The sequence below is a fragment of the Hippopotamus amphibius genome, chromosome 6 (genome assembly GCF_030028045.1).
Source record: "Hippopotamus amphibius kiboko isolate mHipAmp2 chromosome 6, mHipAmp2.hap2, whole genome shotgun sequence".
NCBI classification, from domain to species: Eukaryota; Metazoa; Chordata; class Mammalia; order Artiodactyla; family Hippopotamidae; genus Hippopotamus; species Hippopotamus amphibius.
The window spans coordinates 164,836,552-164,853,618 of record NC_080191.1 but is presented as its reverse complement, the minus strand read 5'-3'; the positions used below and the strand labels follow the sequence as shown (position 1 = coordinate 164,853,618).

General features: G+C 40.0%; 1 protein-coding gene across 1 annotated transcript; it reads left to right on the top strand.

Annotated features, from left to right (window-relative positions):
- The first annotated feature begins 1,291 nt into the window (after positions 1 to 1,291).
- Positions 1,292 to 16,855, top strand: CLDN1 (claudin 1). The gene is made up of 4 exons (XM_057738674.1): positions 1,292 to 1,766; positions 10,048 to 10,212; positions 12,434 to 12,518; positions 14,221 to 16,855. Exons 1-4 carry the CDS (start codon positions 1,544 to 1,546, stop codon positions 14,381 to 14,383), a joined length of 636 nt encoding a protein of 211 aa, XP_057594657.1. The 5' UTR covers positions 1,292 to 1,543; the 3' UTR covers positions 14,384 to 16,855.
- The last annotated feature ends 212 nt before the right edge of the window (positions 16,856 to 17,067 follow it).

The window sequence follows — 17,067 nt, the reverse complement described above, 5'->3', positions numbered from 1 at the left end:
TTCCTTAACTGTTCCCTCCTTGTTACAAACTGGCAGCTGCCAGGGTAAACAAGAGAGCATATCTTGTTTTCTCCGTAGCATGGTTATTTCTGCCTTGCAGGTGTTTCTGTTTTTACTAAAATCATAGAAGTTTCTCCTCCCGCCACACTCGCACCACACACACAAACCAGTTGGGAAAACATTTTAATTATTCCAAACCACAACCCCTGAGGTGCACTTCTGAGTGACTACAAAGAAGGAAGCGTTAGAGACTCAGAGAGGGAAACTAAAGGCTGAACTAGACTCAAACCTGAGGTGTTGGCCGCAGCCCATCACTGCAAAAACGGAGCCAGAACCTGGACTTCCTAGTCCCAGTCCAGGCCTCTTTCTACTGGGGACTTTCTGGATGCTGTCACCTTTCAAGAATAGCATCTGATAATTCATTAATGAACAACCCTCTGGAGGGGTGGAGGCCCATTGGCCAGGTCCCTCCGGGAATGAATCACTGCTCTAAGACAAGCTGCTGTGGGGAAGAGGCTGGTGTGTGCGTGTGTACACGTGCAGGGGTCGGGGAGGGCAGTCTGCATTTTCATAAGGATGATCGCAGATCAAAGGACATACATTTTGATCAAGCTGAGATGTAGTGAGAAAGCAGTGGACTGGAGAACCAAGTACTGTACATGCTACTAACTTGCTGTGTGAGCTTATGCAAATCACGTTTCTTCTCTGGGTTTCAGTTTCCTAATCAATAAAGTATAAAGGTTTCTTACAACCCCTGCAAAAACATATAATTCTAGGAGAGACCTTGAAGGGAAGAAGGGGGCAGAGGGAGGAGAGGAGAAGCGGGAGGAGGCTGAAGGAAAGGGAGGGACGTGTGTGAGGGAGGGAAGTGGGGTGTAGAGAGATAGGAAATGTCTTTTAATCAGATAGTGGGGGAAAAGATTAACATGAACCCGTGTGCCCCTTGAGGTCCCTATTTTTCATCTTTATGCATGTTTAGGGTTTAGACATACAGAGTCACTTTTGGATAAACGTGGACTGAGTGAACGGAAAGCCTGGGCAGGCTCCCAGAGGAAGAGCCAGGGGAGAAGAGAGGGGGCCGCTGCGTACCCGATGCTGCTCGGCGTGTCCTCGCTGGGCGGCGGGACCTTCCCGCCACGCGCGTGGGGCCACCGCGGGCTCCCGCGCTGGCTCTCGCGTCCCTGGGGGCCGCCCTGCCACCGCCGGGGGGCGCTGCGCGGCGGCCGGGCCGGGCCGGGCAGGACCGGGGGCGGAGCTGCCTTAAATCGCGGCGCGGGGCGGGTTGGCATCTCAGTCCGCGCCCCGACGCAGCCGCGGCGTCTCGCCTCCCAGCTCCAGCGCCGGCCCGGGCCAGGATCGGGACCCAGAGCTGCTGCAGGGGCGGCGCAGGCAGCAGGGCTCCCCGCTGTCCCTTTCCCCGCGCAGCTCCGCCAGCGCCGGGGGTCCCGGGCACACCTGCAGACTCCGCGGGGCGCACCTGCAGACTCCCGAGCCGGTGCACCTGCCGCCCCTCCCCGAGCCGGTGCGGGCACCCGAGCGAGCCATGGCCAACGCGGGGCTGCAGCTGCTGGGCTTCATCCTGGGCTTCCTGGGCTGGATCGGCTCCATCGTCAGCACGGCGCTGCCCCAGTGGAGGATTTACTCCTACGCTGGGGACAACATCGTGACGGCCCAGGCCATGTACGAGGGGCTGTGGATGTCCTGTGTGTCGCAGAGCACCGGGCAGATCCAGTGCAAAGTCTTCGATTCCTTGCTGAATCTGAACAGTGAGTGCATTCCCCACTCCCCAGCTGTGACCCAGGGACCCAACCTCCCCAGTGGCTCCGTTTTGGAGTAGTGGCCACCAAAGGATCCTGGTGTGTGGTTACATGTCTATCAGCCTTCCGTGGATCAAGTCGTCGTGCGCTCCGCCGTGAGGAAGTGGAGAGAAGGGTGGTTTGGAGAAAGGGAGGCCCCGGCCTAAGCTCTAGTTTTTGCTCTAACTCCCTGGGTGACACTTCTCTAGGTGGGGTTTCATCTTCCATGCCCACGAGTGAAGGCCAAACTTGAACTTGAGCTCTTAGGCCTCTCCTGGATATTCTAAGATTCTGTGAAAAGTGACGGGTTGGGGCAAGAAAATGATATACCTTGAAAAGTTCAAAGCCTGGTGGCTTCTCCGGTTTGTAAAATTAAATAGATAATCCCAAAGTTATTAGCTGTGATTTTTTTCCTCACTCTATCTTTACTGTGAGTTTTCGTAGGAAAAATCACCTTCCTACATGGAATGTCTCAACCCAGTGTCTTCTACTCACACTGGAGTTTGAATCTTTTAATTCTTTTGACTTTTAAAATCCAGTAAGTGTGAGGAAGCCCCCTATGCATCCCCTTCTATGACCCTTAAAGTAACCTCTTAAGATTCCCCAGAGGGTTGAGCTTTCAGACCAGGAGTCTTCCGGGGAAGCACATTGTATAGTGTTACTTTGGAAAGCGAAGGTGGGTGGCAGGTGGCAAAAGGATGACAAGAAAGAGAAGTTCTAAATAAGTTCATAGCATGAAGGGAAGAATGGAGGCACTGAAGACCAATGCCACAAAGGAGACAGAGCTGATGAGTGCAGAGGTCAGGAGAGCGAGAGAAAGAGTGAGTCTTCTCTGAGTTTCTGTCTTCCACAAAAGAGTTTCTGTGTAACGGATGCTGGCTTCTTTCTTCTGTCAGGTTGGAAAGGATTATGTAGAGAGAAATAACCCTAAAGATGGTGGAGAGAAGGATGACAGGATGGTTTTTTCCCTTTTATTATTTTTTAAAATAAAAGCTTTCGAGTGTCTTGCCAGAAACTCATTAAATTCCCACTTAGGTAATAACAATTTGTGGCTAGAGTATCTTCCTTGAGCTATGACATTATTTGTCCGGAAGCTTGTGTCTGTCATGCCCTTGAACTAGCTTGAAGAAAGGCTTCCTTGGTCTTTGCCTGGACAAACAGGCCTGCCCGCCAGTCCCCTTTGTGTGTTGACGGTAAGCAGTGTTGTCATCGCCCAAGTTTACTTCAGTTGCTTTGTCCACCTCCTGCATGTGGTTTTGTCAAAAGCTATATACTTTAGAGTTATTCAGTCTGTTCCAAGTCTGTTTAAACCCCTTGAGTACCTGTGGAATTTGGTGAGTCAGTGTACACATGGTGGTTTTTAGTGTTGTCATTTCAGCTTTTCAAAATTCCTGTATTAAGATTCTTTTATGCCAAATATAAGGAATCTATTAGGTATATGTCTTTATGTAATCATTGAATCTCCCCATAGATGGATAAACACATGTAAAGAATTGTATCAGGCATTTAGCGTGTTTGTCACGTTGAGGAATTGGCAGATGCAGACGATTCTAAAGGCAATTCCAGAGACTGATCAAAATAGTTCATTTTCAACATGTTTAAAGAGGTTTCCTCTTAACTGCCTTAAATGACCAAATGAAATCAGATTGATCCATGTTGTAAATACGCAAACAGGTCATCCCTAAACATGATAATGTGTTAAAATGTTTTATTTTCATTTTTTCCTAGTTAATATAGCTGTTACAGTTTTTCAAGCTGTGGCAGAAGATCTAAAGAACACCTTCCCTCTGCCCCCATACACATTTTGGAGATTTCTTCCTGGAGAATTTTTTTTAACTCCAGATCAGATTTCTCTTTTCATTTTGGTTAAAGCCAGAGTTTATCGAAGGTGAGGCCCAGGCCTTTCTCTCAAAACTGATTCCCAGAAATGGGAGCCTTGACTCACAGGTACCCTCCTCAACCTGCCAATGACTCACTAGGTACCTTTGGATGGAGCTCAGAGAACCTACATGTCTCTGTTTCTCTACCTGGACAGTTGTGCTCAGGCCCACCTGATGTAGAGACCTGGGGAGGTGACTCATTGGCTGGTTTTGGTATAATCCTGTGACATCTAGAGGTGAACAGGATTATCTGTACATATAAGTACTGTTCCTTGTAACAAGTTGCATTCCACAAAGTGCTTTTAGGTGAAAAGCTTAGCTAGGAGTTTGTTGAAATTGTACCTTGTTCTCTTTGTCAGTGGAGCCCACTTGGCAACTTAGGACCGAGATTCAGTTGTAGCACTGGATATGTTAAAATCCTGTGTTCCCCTTCTTTGATTATTGGCAGCTGTAAAAAGCACATGGCAGTGTCTACAGGGATACAGTGTGCTTAAGCCAATGTGGGAAATGAGATACAGCAGAGCTTCTTTAAGTGGTTCTTGCAAAGCAGTTTGTGAAAGTGTAACTGGGGAACTTCCTGGGGAAACAAATCATACACCATGGGTTGTGGCTTTGCTATGGTTGAAACATTTTCACGTCCATCCAGGTATTGACAATGATGACCGATAGTTGGAAAATACAAAAAAAGAGTGTCAGAGTTGCAGTCGACTTTTCTTGATTAAACTGTACATCGTGCCTTGTTTTGATCCAGTTCTCAAACTTTTGGCAAGCTAGTGCCTATTTCATGTGCTTAGTTAATTGCTTCTTCTGGCTTGACTTTAATAGCTAGAGCTGTCCAAAGACTGGGTTCCCCCAGGAGGTTGCATGGTGGGAGGTGTGCAAGCAGAGGAATAAGTAAGCATTTTGAAGGAATGTTGTAGGGAAAATCCAAGTCCCAGACAAATGGGAGGTTAGGCTAGACTCTCTCTAAGTCTCATCTAACCTTGGGATTCTGTAATTTGTTTATAAGCTCCTCCAGCCTGTTCAACTTGCTTTGCATGAATCCACATGTGTGTAGGTATGCTTTAATGAGTATTGGTTGTCGGTGAAGGTTCCCAGCACTCTCACCATGATGTCAGGCTCAATCAAAGAACAAAATCACTGACTTGGACAGTCTTTGAAGCATAGGCAGAGAGGAGGGCACCTGCTTACACTTCCCTAGACTGCATTATTCCTGCTGAACCAAGGGTGTTTAAGAGGCCATTTATGTTCAGATCTGTTTCAAGAATTAGTTCTGACTTTTGGAATGGTGAAAGTCAAAACCCAAACCCAGGCTTGAGTACTCAGTTCTGACCCTGGTTTTGCGCTAACTCGCCATGTTTATAATGGTGAGCCTCTTGGTCTCTCTGGGCTGTAGTTTCCCCACTTATAAAACAGGGCAGAGTGGGAGGAATGGGGAGATGAATCCATGAGTCATTCATCCATTCAACAAGCATGAGCCAGCTCCTCTCCTTGTTCCTAGAAGTGCAGCTAAGATGATTGATAAGATGCAAACGTTGATTCCTAACAGTGCCAACGTTCTTTGTTAATTGCAGTGGTGGAAAGGAAACAGGAAAGTGGCATAGTTTAGGCTTCCTTGATTGGAGTGATGAGTAAGTGGCATAGAGTTAACACAGAATCATGAGGCAGTTTCTCTAAGAAACAAACAAGATAGCAAAACTGCTTTGAACATCCTAAAATGTGCTAAGTCCTGCCTCATCCCAGACCACAGTTACTGACTGTGCTGGAGTCCTAAGGTCACACCCAGTGGCCACCGGTTCATACATCAATCAAGGAAATGCTAACAGTGAGGACTCTTGAGAAACTTTGAACTTGAGTAAAAGTGAGCAATTTAATAAGTGAAGAAGTCATGGGAGTATAGTTCTGTGACTCTGATGAGTTCATTTAATTGCAGAGGAGAGAAGGGGATTTTTGTTCTAGTCAGCCAGTGGTCAGTTTATTTATTTGCCTAGTACTTATGAAGCAACTACTGATGCAAAGAGAGACTACGTGAGGATAGAGATATAATTAAAATCTGCTTTATGACATATAAATCACAGGGTAATAATATAGTAATATGGCTAGTAAATAGCATGAACAATGTCAGGTCTTTAAAGGAGATTCTGCTGCGTGTATAGGAAGACTTTAGAAAAGCTTTGGAAAAAAAATTACACTGACTCGTCTATGCTTGTCTTTCTATGCTTATGTTGATTAACTTCACTGTAGTAGATCAGTAACTTCTAACTCATTTCTTGTCTCGTAAGTGGAGATCTTTGTAAGTATGTTTTCAAATTATACTTTCAGGTTGCAAATGGTAGAGCTCCTCAAGGAGTCTTTAATCTCAAGATCATCAGTCTAGCTAAGTATAATATAATTAAAAGACCGCCTTCTCCATGTACTGCTGAATAATGATGAGAAACAATAGTGTAACTTTTAGAATGTTTGCTAACCGTTTTCTCCAAAGACAGCTTGAGTCGGTGATAATAATAGCATATGCAAATTTAATGGGCCAGAAAGGAACATATTTTCTTCTAGATTTGAGCCAATCAGGTCAATTCAGAGTTAATAGTTCAAGACTGTATCTCTCTGGTCTAAAATATTTTGCAGCTTTCAAATATTTCTCAACTTCTCTGCCCTGCTGATCATTGTTCCACCAGAAAAAACTTCATCTTGGAAGCTCATTAGATGCATAATTAGAAATTTAGAAAATTTTTAAAAATTAGATTGGATTAAACAAAAAAGTATGAATTTCTTCTCCCTAGGTGAGTTTCTAGCCTTTAATGACCTAAACTAGATCTGGCTTTATGTAGCAAGATTTTAGTATTCTGAGGCTTTCTAGGAAGATGTTTCTCGGTATTATTTCAAAGAGTAAGCTTAACACAAAAGACTATTTTTACCTATCATATTAGAATTTTTAAAGGATAAAGATGTTCAAATTTAAATCTGTTGAGCACAGATTGAGTAATCCATGAAGTTTGCCAGGTACTGTTCTTAGCACTTTGGATGGAAAATATGAACAAATATTTGGCCAAGTCATCAAGGAGCTCACAATTACATATTTTAGATGTCTAACTTAAAAGGCTTCCATAAGACATTGGTTTGAAAGATTCGTCTGGTTCCAGCTTAAAACTGTGCAGTTTAGATTCTATTCACACATAAAACCCTCATAACTTGTAACACAACACTTGCTTACTTTGATTTGTAATCTACCATTACATATGCCCAACTAGCTGTTATGATTCTCAGGCTTTATTTTTTATTTTGTATCTTTACATTTCCCCCCACATATCATTATAGTTAAGAATTTATCCAAATGTCTCCAGTGATACAAGATGAGATTTTGTGTTTGATGCCCATCTAGTATTGCAGAATACAGAGACAGTTCCTAAGGGAATGGATGCCAGGACATAAATGAAAAAGTATTTCTTCACAAAATAACACTATTGCTTCTGTCAGATTTTTAAAAACAAAACATGATCCCCCTTGCTCTATATGATTTACATGATTCCTAAGTATAGGTTCCCACCATCCAGGTTTTTTTTTTCCCCATTTTCTCCATTATTTTTTGTGCATTATGAAAACGATACATAATTCGATAAAGAAATAAAACATACTAGGGTTTGCAGCACACGGAACAAAGTATCTGTTCCTTCCCCCTTAGAAATTTTGTACAAGTAGTGGAAAGAGTGACATGTGGCATGAATTAAATGTGTATTCTTTGAGAATTGAAAAGAGAGCAAACTTAAAGATGAAGACTTGGAAGATGAGATAATTCCAAGCGAGCGCAGGTGGAGCCTTGCAGTGGTTGACCGATGTGCGCTCCCTGCCTGGGTGGTTTTATATAAGCCCGACTCAGGAGGTTGAGGCGCAGAAGACTCCTCGTGAAGAGTACCTTGTGATCCAAGTGCTCAGACCTGCTGGGCTGGTGGCCTGCTGTTTTTACATGAAGTACAGATCAAAATGATTGTAGAAGCTGGATCTGGTTTGGGGCCCTACAACTCAAAGTAGAAAACTTAGAGTTCAGAGAAAGCAACCAAAGTGGTGAAAAAAGGTTGGAAAATTGAGCTTAATGGACAAACAAAGCAAAAGGCAGTTGAGAGATGTAAGAGGCTATACATGTTTGAAGGGCTATTATGTGAAGACAGAGGGTAAAAATCTTGTCACCTCTTCTTTAAGACCCCTCAGTGACTTCTGATTCCACTTAGAATGAATTCCAAACCCCTTACCCTAGCTTGCAAAGTCTTACATGATAAATGCCTTCTGCCTACCTTGCTAACCCACCTTATTTTACTTTTCACACCCTCCAGTTGTGACTAGCTTTCCCAGTTTGTCCAGGATTGGGGACCTTCTCAGGAGGCACAACTTGTAGCTTTAAAACCGAGAGAGTCTCCGGCAAATGTACGGGTGATCACCCTGTCCTTTCTGCATCTCCTCTTCCAGGGTCCCTTTGCCTGGATTGCTTTCCTTCTAAGTGGAACTTTGGACCAATTCTGAAATCTGTGTTATGTATAAGACCTTAGTTATTTTTGATTTCCCTTCTAAGCAGTGATTGTCTTTGCAAAAACTGTTGGTAAATCAGAAGGAAGGACACGCCGTAACTATGGAGTCCTTGGTACTTTCCTCTCATGCCACAGTATGGTTTGTGATTCCAAGGAAGAAGTTTCACAAACCCAGCGTTCATGAAAGCTGTGTTTTGGTTCAGGAGTTCTTGTACCAACCTGGAATCTTATAATAAGTGTGTGGGTAGGGTGCAACTTGCCAACACACATTTATGAGGAAGTGGATCTATGAGGGGAGAATGGAAGTGCCTATGGTTTAATTTTTAATTAAATCAAGTAAAATTTATCTTGATTTCCAAAATATCTCTCAAATACAGTAAAAAAAATGCTTTTGATACTTTCAGAAAGACGTTACTATGATTTTATCATAGATTGCCTGGTTATGGCAAGAATGGAAATATTAACAAACTAAAATTGAGTGATGTTTTAGTGTTAATTATGATTTGTAGCCTAAGTTCTCAACCCTGAACTTAGGCTACAAATCATAATACTGACCCTGAGCCTAGGTCTAAATTAGGTAGTGAGATATAAAACCTTTCCCTTCTGTCAGCTACTTTTGAAGGCCATCAAGAAGTCAATTGTTTCAACTTCCCCGTTAAGAGATGTCATCATTCACACTTTACATAAGAAAAATATGGTCCCAAAGAATAATGGTTTACCCAAGATAGCATGTTTTGTTACAATGTAAATAATATTTGTATATGCAAAAGACTTGTGTTAACACTGGCAAAGAGATAATAATCTTTATTTAAAGGAAGAAATAAATCTAGAGTTAATCAAAGTCATCTAACCAGCATAGTTTCAGCTCTTTTTTCTTTTAAAGTCTGTGCCTTTATGTTACAGTGATGGTATCATGTTTTTACTCTTTTAAGATGTTTACTGGCATAATCTCAAACTTGGCCCTATCAATTTGATCATGACTTCATATACCAATGACAATAACAGGAAATTAGAAAATTAGTGGAATCCTGAGAAATACTGCATTGAATTATTATCCACTATTTTACAACATAGCAGTTTAAAAACTGGTGATATCTCTGAATATAAACCTACTACGTTCCACAATAACGTCCCAAGGCTATTATGCTTTGTTCTAAGAAAATATGGTATTCATATCTCCCACCTCACCCCTTGTAGGAGATACAAGGAATGCCTATCCAGCCATGGTAATCTATGAGAAATTCATTTCTTGTCTTCCAAGTTCACCCACCCAGGTTTTCTGTAGCTTGATGACTGGAGTATAAAGCTATTGACTGTTACCAAGATGTATTGTAAACCATTTTAATTATAAATGTTTTAACATTAAGGATAACATATATGATTATTTCAGAATTAAAATGCTCTGTAAGTAGGGATTTAAAATGTATTGGTTTGTGGGATGAACTGGGAGATTGGGATTGCCATATTTACATTACTAATAAGAAAAAAATATCAAATTGCATGCTTTAAATACATGCAGTTTATTGTAAAAAAAAAAAGTAGTGGTTCAGCTAAACCTATTCAACCAGATCATTAATTATTTTTTCAGAGGATTTTCAAATTAATGTTGAAAACATAAACTGTTAAAGCTGGAGGAATTCTTATTCATCATTCAGCCAGGTATTTGTTTTTCTGAAGAAGAAACTATGTTGGTTACCTGCAGAAACATCACTAGAACTGGGGTCTCCTGACTCCTGGTTATTTTCTCTCTCCTTCATACAACATTGAAATATACTTGATCTTCTATTTCTACTTCTACTCTTCTCTTACTGGTCTAGGCATGATTTTTACATTTTCTAAAATGTTTTCTGCCAGGTACTCTGCAAGCAACCCGTGCCTTGATGATAATTGGCATCCTGCTGGGACTGATAGCCATCTTTGTGGCCACTGTTGGCATGAAGTGTATGAAGTGCTTAGAAGATGACGAGGTGCAGAAGATGCGGATGGCTGTCATTGGGGGTGTGATCTTTCTTATTTCAGGTAAGGGAGGCCGTGTCCCCCTTAGACCTTATTAAACTCTTTCTGACATGGTTTAAGGTCTAGCTTTTGGTTTCCTTAGATTATGTTTGTTGGATTTATTGCACCTGAATCCATTGAATTCAGTTCCTTTAAAATCTGAAGACATAGAAACTTTAAATCCAGTTGACTTTCATGTTCTCAAACAGGAACCAAATGAAAGTCTGAGATCTGTGTTCACAGTGGACAGGTCTGTTCCTTGATGTTTCAGGTGCCAACTGGTTTGTTAGAACCAGTTTCCCCAGGTGAAGGGAGAGATTTTCTATCTAGCAAATAATGAGGAACAATTCTATGTAATTCAGAAAATTTCTGTAATGTCTCTACTGATACTATGTGGGAAAGATAAGGTATGGTGAGAGCGAACATAAGGAATGTGTCAATCGTGCAGATGTGTAAGGAATGAATGGGACTGGGATTATGGGAGGAAAATGAGGACATCATCCCACATGGGCAGATCTGATTCCAGAATAAACAGGTTGTACCCATAGGTCAGTGAAGAGAAAGGTCAGTTGGAATGGAGGTGGAATGTTGGAATGGCAGGAATGGTACCATTAGAGTAAATGAGTTAAGAAAGAAAACATTACAGAAAGGCCTTGAAAAAAACCTTGATAAAAGAATGAGGTTACATTTTCCATAGAAAATAAATATGTATTATTGCTTTATTCAAGTGTTGATAGGTGACCTTTGAGAAAATGAAAGCCTGAAGAAGACATAGAGCATTTATTTGTAAAGCCTTATAATAAGGTTTATATTAAATAAAATAGTATGTATATAAAACAATAGACTATTGTATATTATATATAGCAGTTTATTGTTTTGAAATGGACTATTATATATAGTATATATATAGTATATATGTATATGTATATAGTGGTCTATTGTTTTTGAAAATGACACCAGTGATATAATATACCACTAGGAAAAACTAAAATTAGACTTTTTTCTCATTTTCTCTTTAACAAAAGTAGGTGGGTTTCATCAATAATGAAGGAAGAGGGCCTGTGGCTTTGCTAACGGTTTAGTTAAAGTTTATTGAAATTACTCCTGGATAGCATTTTATTCCCAACTGTTTGATGTTACATCAAAGGCTATGAATGAACTTACTGCATAGAACCCTTCTTCCACTCACCTTGCTGTAACTCCCGGGCATCGTGCCCCACGTCTCAGAGGCTTCTTAGGGAGTGAGGCTTGCAAACTCCAGAGCATTTGCATGGTCTGCTTGAGCAGCCAGAGCAACAGTGTTTTCTCTCAAGCATGGGAGGCAGTTAGGTTGGACCACTTTTTTCATGGGAGGAAGGGACATTGTGGATAGTGTAGAAATATTTAATCTATCTAAATTGATAGATTTTTAGAATGACTATAAAAATAAATTAATTTCTTTAGTTAAGAAAAACCGAGGTGTTGTATACTTCTCATAAATGATAGAGTGGATTATTTTGACTAAGGAGTTTCTCTGGCCTTGTTGAAATGTGAAAGGCATGAGAAATTGAGAGTGTGCTGAACATGTTGATCTGATGTGGTCCTCAGCACAGTTCGCGGCAAGACCTGACACGTCTGGCCAGTGGGGCTGTAGGAATTTAGGTGATCTGGTGCTCTCTGAGACAGGTCCTAGTCGTTCCTGCTATCTAGCTATTTACTTCTATTTTGACCCTTTAGAAATGTGAATCTTGAGTTTTGGTCAAGAAGAATGTAGAAGGGTTTTCATCTTTCCTTTTGTATTGTAAGTGACTAGCTTTACTAATAACGACTTTGGTTTTAAAAGTAGTCTAGCACACTGATGTATACATTATATCATATGTGTGTATATATATACACACAAATATATTATACAACAATATATTTTAAAGAGATCTTAAATGACATGAACCTGCTGAATGTTTCCAGAAGAATGTTATTTGTGCCAGTGACCTTGAACTCTAAGTGAATAAAATGACATGAATTGTATAAACTATGCCTAACTCCAACCTAATATTTTTGTCTGTCTTAAGAGAATACTTAGAATCAATCGTGTCTGAACCTCTAATCTCCCTAAATTAAAGTCGTCTGAATTAAAATGGACTAAATTACAAATGTCAGCACTGTCGATGAGATTTAATTCTTGTAAAATACTTATAAATTTAATGAGCCGTATATTTATGTTCAGTGTTCCATAGTGATAACAGTCTTTTGTTTTGAATTTATGTAGGTCTGGCTATTTTAATTGCCACAGCATGGTATGGCAATAGAATTGTTCAAGAATTCTATGACCCCAGCACCCCGGTCAATGCCAGGTAATACTGTTCATGCATAAAATAGTTTGTTCTCTGAGAAAATACCCTTTTTATGTTCTGCAAAGTTCAGCTATTCCCAGATTTGCTATCCAGAATTTTATGGAATTTTCTGTCAAACTTGAAAATAATTTGAATGGCCTGTGACTCATGTTAAAAATAATTTGATAATTGCTTCAACAGCCTATAATGATGACAAGATAAACTTCAAAGTAGAAAAGTTCCAAGCTGCATACTCTCCAAATGTATATTAGACCTTTTTTCATATTTCTAAAAAAAATTTTAGTATTAATAAAGATACCAACATATTTGAAATTTCATTTTTGAAGTATATTCCAAAACTTACAACACTTAATTGTGAGTGTCTGTAACTAAACACAGTTTATGATTGATAGAAAAAATAGCACTATTGTAGAAGTTAACAAATAATACTTCATTTCTAACAGTTTAATCCTATTTATGAAAAAAAAAACAGTTTATTTATGAAAAAGATGTTACCACTGCAATTTTGTGTTTTATCACAAACATAAAAATAACTTTAGAAAGGTCATCCTTAATATTGCACATTGTGAAAGTTAAAGAGCTGACTCGGCTCTCATGTAATGACACCCTTTGATCAGAGACAAGGCTCTTTGTCTCACTGTGTTCACATCTTTAAAGCCTAATTACTACATTCAGAGTCAGGATGTTAAGATGTAATTATTGTTTGTTGAGTGCTAAGATGAATGGATGAAAAATCCCAGTGGTGGAGAGATAAGGTGTGCTTCTTTGTATGTAATCACCCACACAGAGAACACATACTGCCGTGATTGTGTTGGAACCCATCCCATAAGATCTACAGTGTAGGACAGAAACTGCTGGAGGTCAGTAGGCTAAAATTTTACCAGTAATGGATATGGAAGCATTTTATAAATTGCTAGGCACTGTTCACTTGTTTACTTTGTCGCACGTGATCCTGGAAGCGGTCCAGTGAGGCAGATGGGATCATCCTGCTTTAAGAGAAGCAGCAGCTGAGGTTGAGAGGTGGAGTTACTGGCCCGCAATTCAGCAGTTGAGAGTTTGCATCAGGATTCAAACTCAGGACGTACAACTCTAGATCCAGCCCTTCTCTTTCCTTATTGTCTACCATCAGTCACAGATCTTCTCCCCAGAAGCATGGCTTAACACATCCACCTGGATCAACTTAACCTAGAATGATATACAGGCTGCTTAGAAGTCTTTTTCACAAAACCATAAATTTCAGATTTCAGCATTTATCAGGGATTAACTATTGAAAACTCTAATAGTCTCCAAAACACTGTAGCAGTTTCTTTAGAGAATACAGCTGCTACTTGGTGAGAGCAGGATTGGTTAAGTTTTAGCCTAGGAACGATGGTCCAAATCTGACTTCTAAAGTATGTAAACATGCTTTACAAATCTCCTATACATGGAAAAATCTTTGGAACTATTCATGTATTAACCTGGTATTGTATGCCACATTGCCTGATCTACTCTTGCAAATTGTCAACGACTGCCATGTGAACATTCTCGTGCGTGTGTCCACAGACCTTCAAGTACTTCACAAAACTTAAAGGGATCATGGTTTTTTTTTTTTTTCCTAGTGGAAAAAATATAATAAGTATGATATTGATTTTGTTCTTTAATTATATTAGAGACGTTTCCAATGAATCATTGATTAAGCAAGTGCATTGTCTTTTCTTTTTAGGTATGAATTTGGTCAGGCTCTCTTCACTGGCTGGGCTGCTGCTTCTCTCTGCCTTCTGGGAGGTGCCCTACTTTGCTGCTCCTGTCCCCGGAAAACAACATCTTACCCAACACCAAGGCCTTATCCAAAACCTGCACCTTCCGGTGGGAAAGACTACGTGTGACACAGAAGCAAACAGAGACAACCTGGTTGGAACAATCAGAAAACGGACATTGAAATACTGTCATTGACATTAAGATCTTAGGCTTTTGACTGTTGTAGTCTGAACGGTGGTATTACCAAAAAAACATATTTTGTTAAATCCGTTGCTAAAAAGGAGTTAGTCTTATCTCCTTTCCTCGATACAGGAGGGAAGCCTTTTCCATTTGTATTACTGCTTCCCACTGAGTAATCATCTCAAATGTGGGGAGAGGGCATTCCTCAAATATATATAGATATGTACATATACATGTTTGTCTATAAAAAATTAGGTAGTAAAAACTCTTATTCTCACTGTGTTGGTACCAGCATTCTTAAAATATATCTAAAAAAAGAAAAATATATTTAATTCTATATTGATGAAATAAGTATATTTGGTATTTTTTTCTTCTTTCTTTATGTACACATATGTAATAGGTCAAATATCATTTACCCTCCTTCATCAGCTTTTAACGTCTTTCACAGAAGATCTGACCTACTTTACCAAGTATGAATTATTTCAGTTCTTCACATGTGCCCTTTTCATGCTTGTGTCATATTTTTTTTTTTACTGTGATCTTATAGCCCTTGCCTTATCACTCAGTCCTTCTTTGTGCCTTTGTTTTTTGTGAGGTTGGGCTTAATGTTTGAATCTGATCACACATCTTATATGCCTACAATTTAATTCCTAAAGTCAATAAGAATCTGTTACAGACCAGAGCTTTGGGAGCAGATCTTATTGTGTGACCAGGTGGTGTATTCCTGTTGGCCTTCCCATATGTTTCCTGTACTCTGACCTCTACCACACTTGTTTGCTTTGAAAATATTTGTCCCATTGAGGAGCTGTGTGCCACTTCCCCAAGTGTTGCAACACAATTCTATTGATTGAATTTTTTGAGCTACTTATTCACAGTTGTATATCCTCCCAAACTACCTTTTTCTTGTCCCCTTCCTCACCTGTGTTGATTTCTCATACAGTTTACCTCTTCCCAGAGAGGCATGGCCTTTTTGTCTGTGAAGTGCTAGACTATCTGCAATAATAACCTGGTGACAAATATTCTCTCTGTAGCTCTAAGCAAGTCACTTATTATTTCTCCTCTTTTCCCATCTGTCAGCTTGAGATAATGATATTTAACCAGCTGGTTAGAGTGGTGTAAGTATTAATTAGTTGATACTATGCTCATTCGATGAACATGAAATATGCCTACGTTATGTTTCTATTTCCTAAATTGGCTGTTAAGAAGTCATTGAACCAAACCTACACACAGGCATCCCATTGTTCAGCACTTTCCTTTCTCCACAGACCCTTTTCCTTCCTTTCAGCTGTGGCCACCATGTTGTGGGCACTGTGTTCCATTTTAACAATTGCTCTTAGTTTTCTAGTCTGTGGAAAATGCTCCTTCACTTGAGCAAGATGATAGAATGGAAAGAGTGTTGACTTCAGTGTCTGGAGATCTGATTGGAGTCTTGGTGCTATCAATTACAGTGTGAGTTTGGGCAGGGCCCTTGGTTGCCCTAGATTTATTGCTTCATTTATAAAAAGAGGATTGTAATTGCGGACCTGCCTACCTCACAGGGCTGTTGTGGGGATCCAGTGAGATGGGATACATGTAAATGTGATTTTGTGAGGTAAAGAGTATTGTACTAGGAGAAAGAATTAAGGAATTTAAGTGCGTAGGTTTTGGATTACTTTTCAAATGACTGAAAAGAGAGATTTTAAGAAATAGGTTTCTTGCCTTAACCAACTTCTCAAGTGATGAGATACTAAAGTGAATTTCAGCTTACTAAGTGAAAAGGATTCTAAGGAAGTCTTAGTTTTCTTCAGTTAGTATGGCCTGATGCTTTTTGTGGCTAAGCTTTTCTTCTTTCAGGAATCCAGACTTGACCTAGGACAAGTTTGCAGATGTAATGGGTAAAACAGAAGTATAAATGTTGGCAAACCAAAGAATGGGAGATTTTTTGAATTTTAATAATGTGCAAGGGTATGCAAGGTGAATCTGTTATGTGACGTCATCAGAGGTGTTGCTATTAGCTGGCAGCTAACACTGCTAGGATCGGTAATTTGGAACGTAAATCATAGTGAAACCACATAGGGGAAGTTATCCAAAGGACTGCATCATAGTATTTGAACCTAGTAAATTTTAGTGTGTCTTCCAAACCTGAAAGTCTGTGCTCCTACAATGTGTAATTCAAAGAATGTCTGCGGCCTACATAGATTCTATTGATGGGCAAGTATAAATACATGTGGTTACTAGTTAAACTCTGAAAAGAAATCTGTAGTCCAAAATGGCCAAGAGAATTGTTGTACCAGAATTTGTCCAATTTTGATATTTTTGTACTCTGCTACCATACCTGGAAACAGACAAATAGATATTTTAGGGTTTTGTAATGGGAATTTGTATGAAGCATTATTCTTTTTCAATAAATTTTTTTTAATATAAAATAAATCCTTGGATTGTTCTGGTTTTGGTTTTGGTTTTTTGGGGGTTTTTTTTGATCGTTTATTTCAAGATTGCCATGCTTGGAAGAGGAGATGGCTCAGGGTAGGACCTGACTCACCATGTGTTCCTGGGAAGGAGCTATCATGCCTGTGGGCCACCTGTCAAGTATTTGAGTGACTCCACCCACTGGAATGCGATATTTCTCTCCAACTGTGCTTCCTCATCAAGG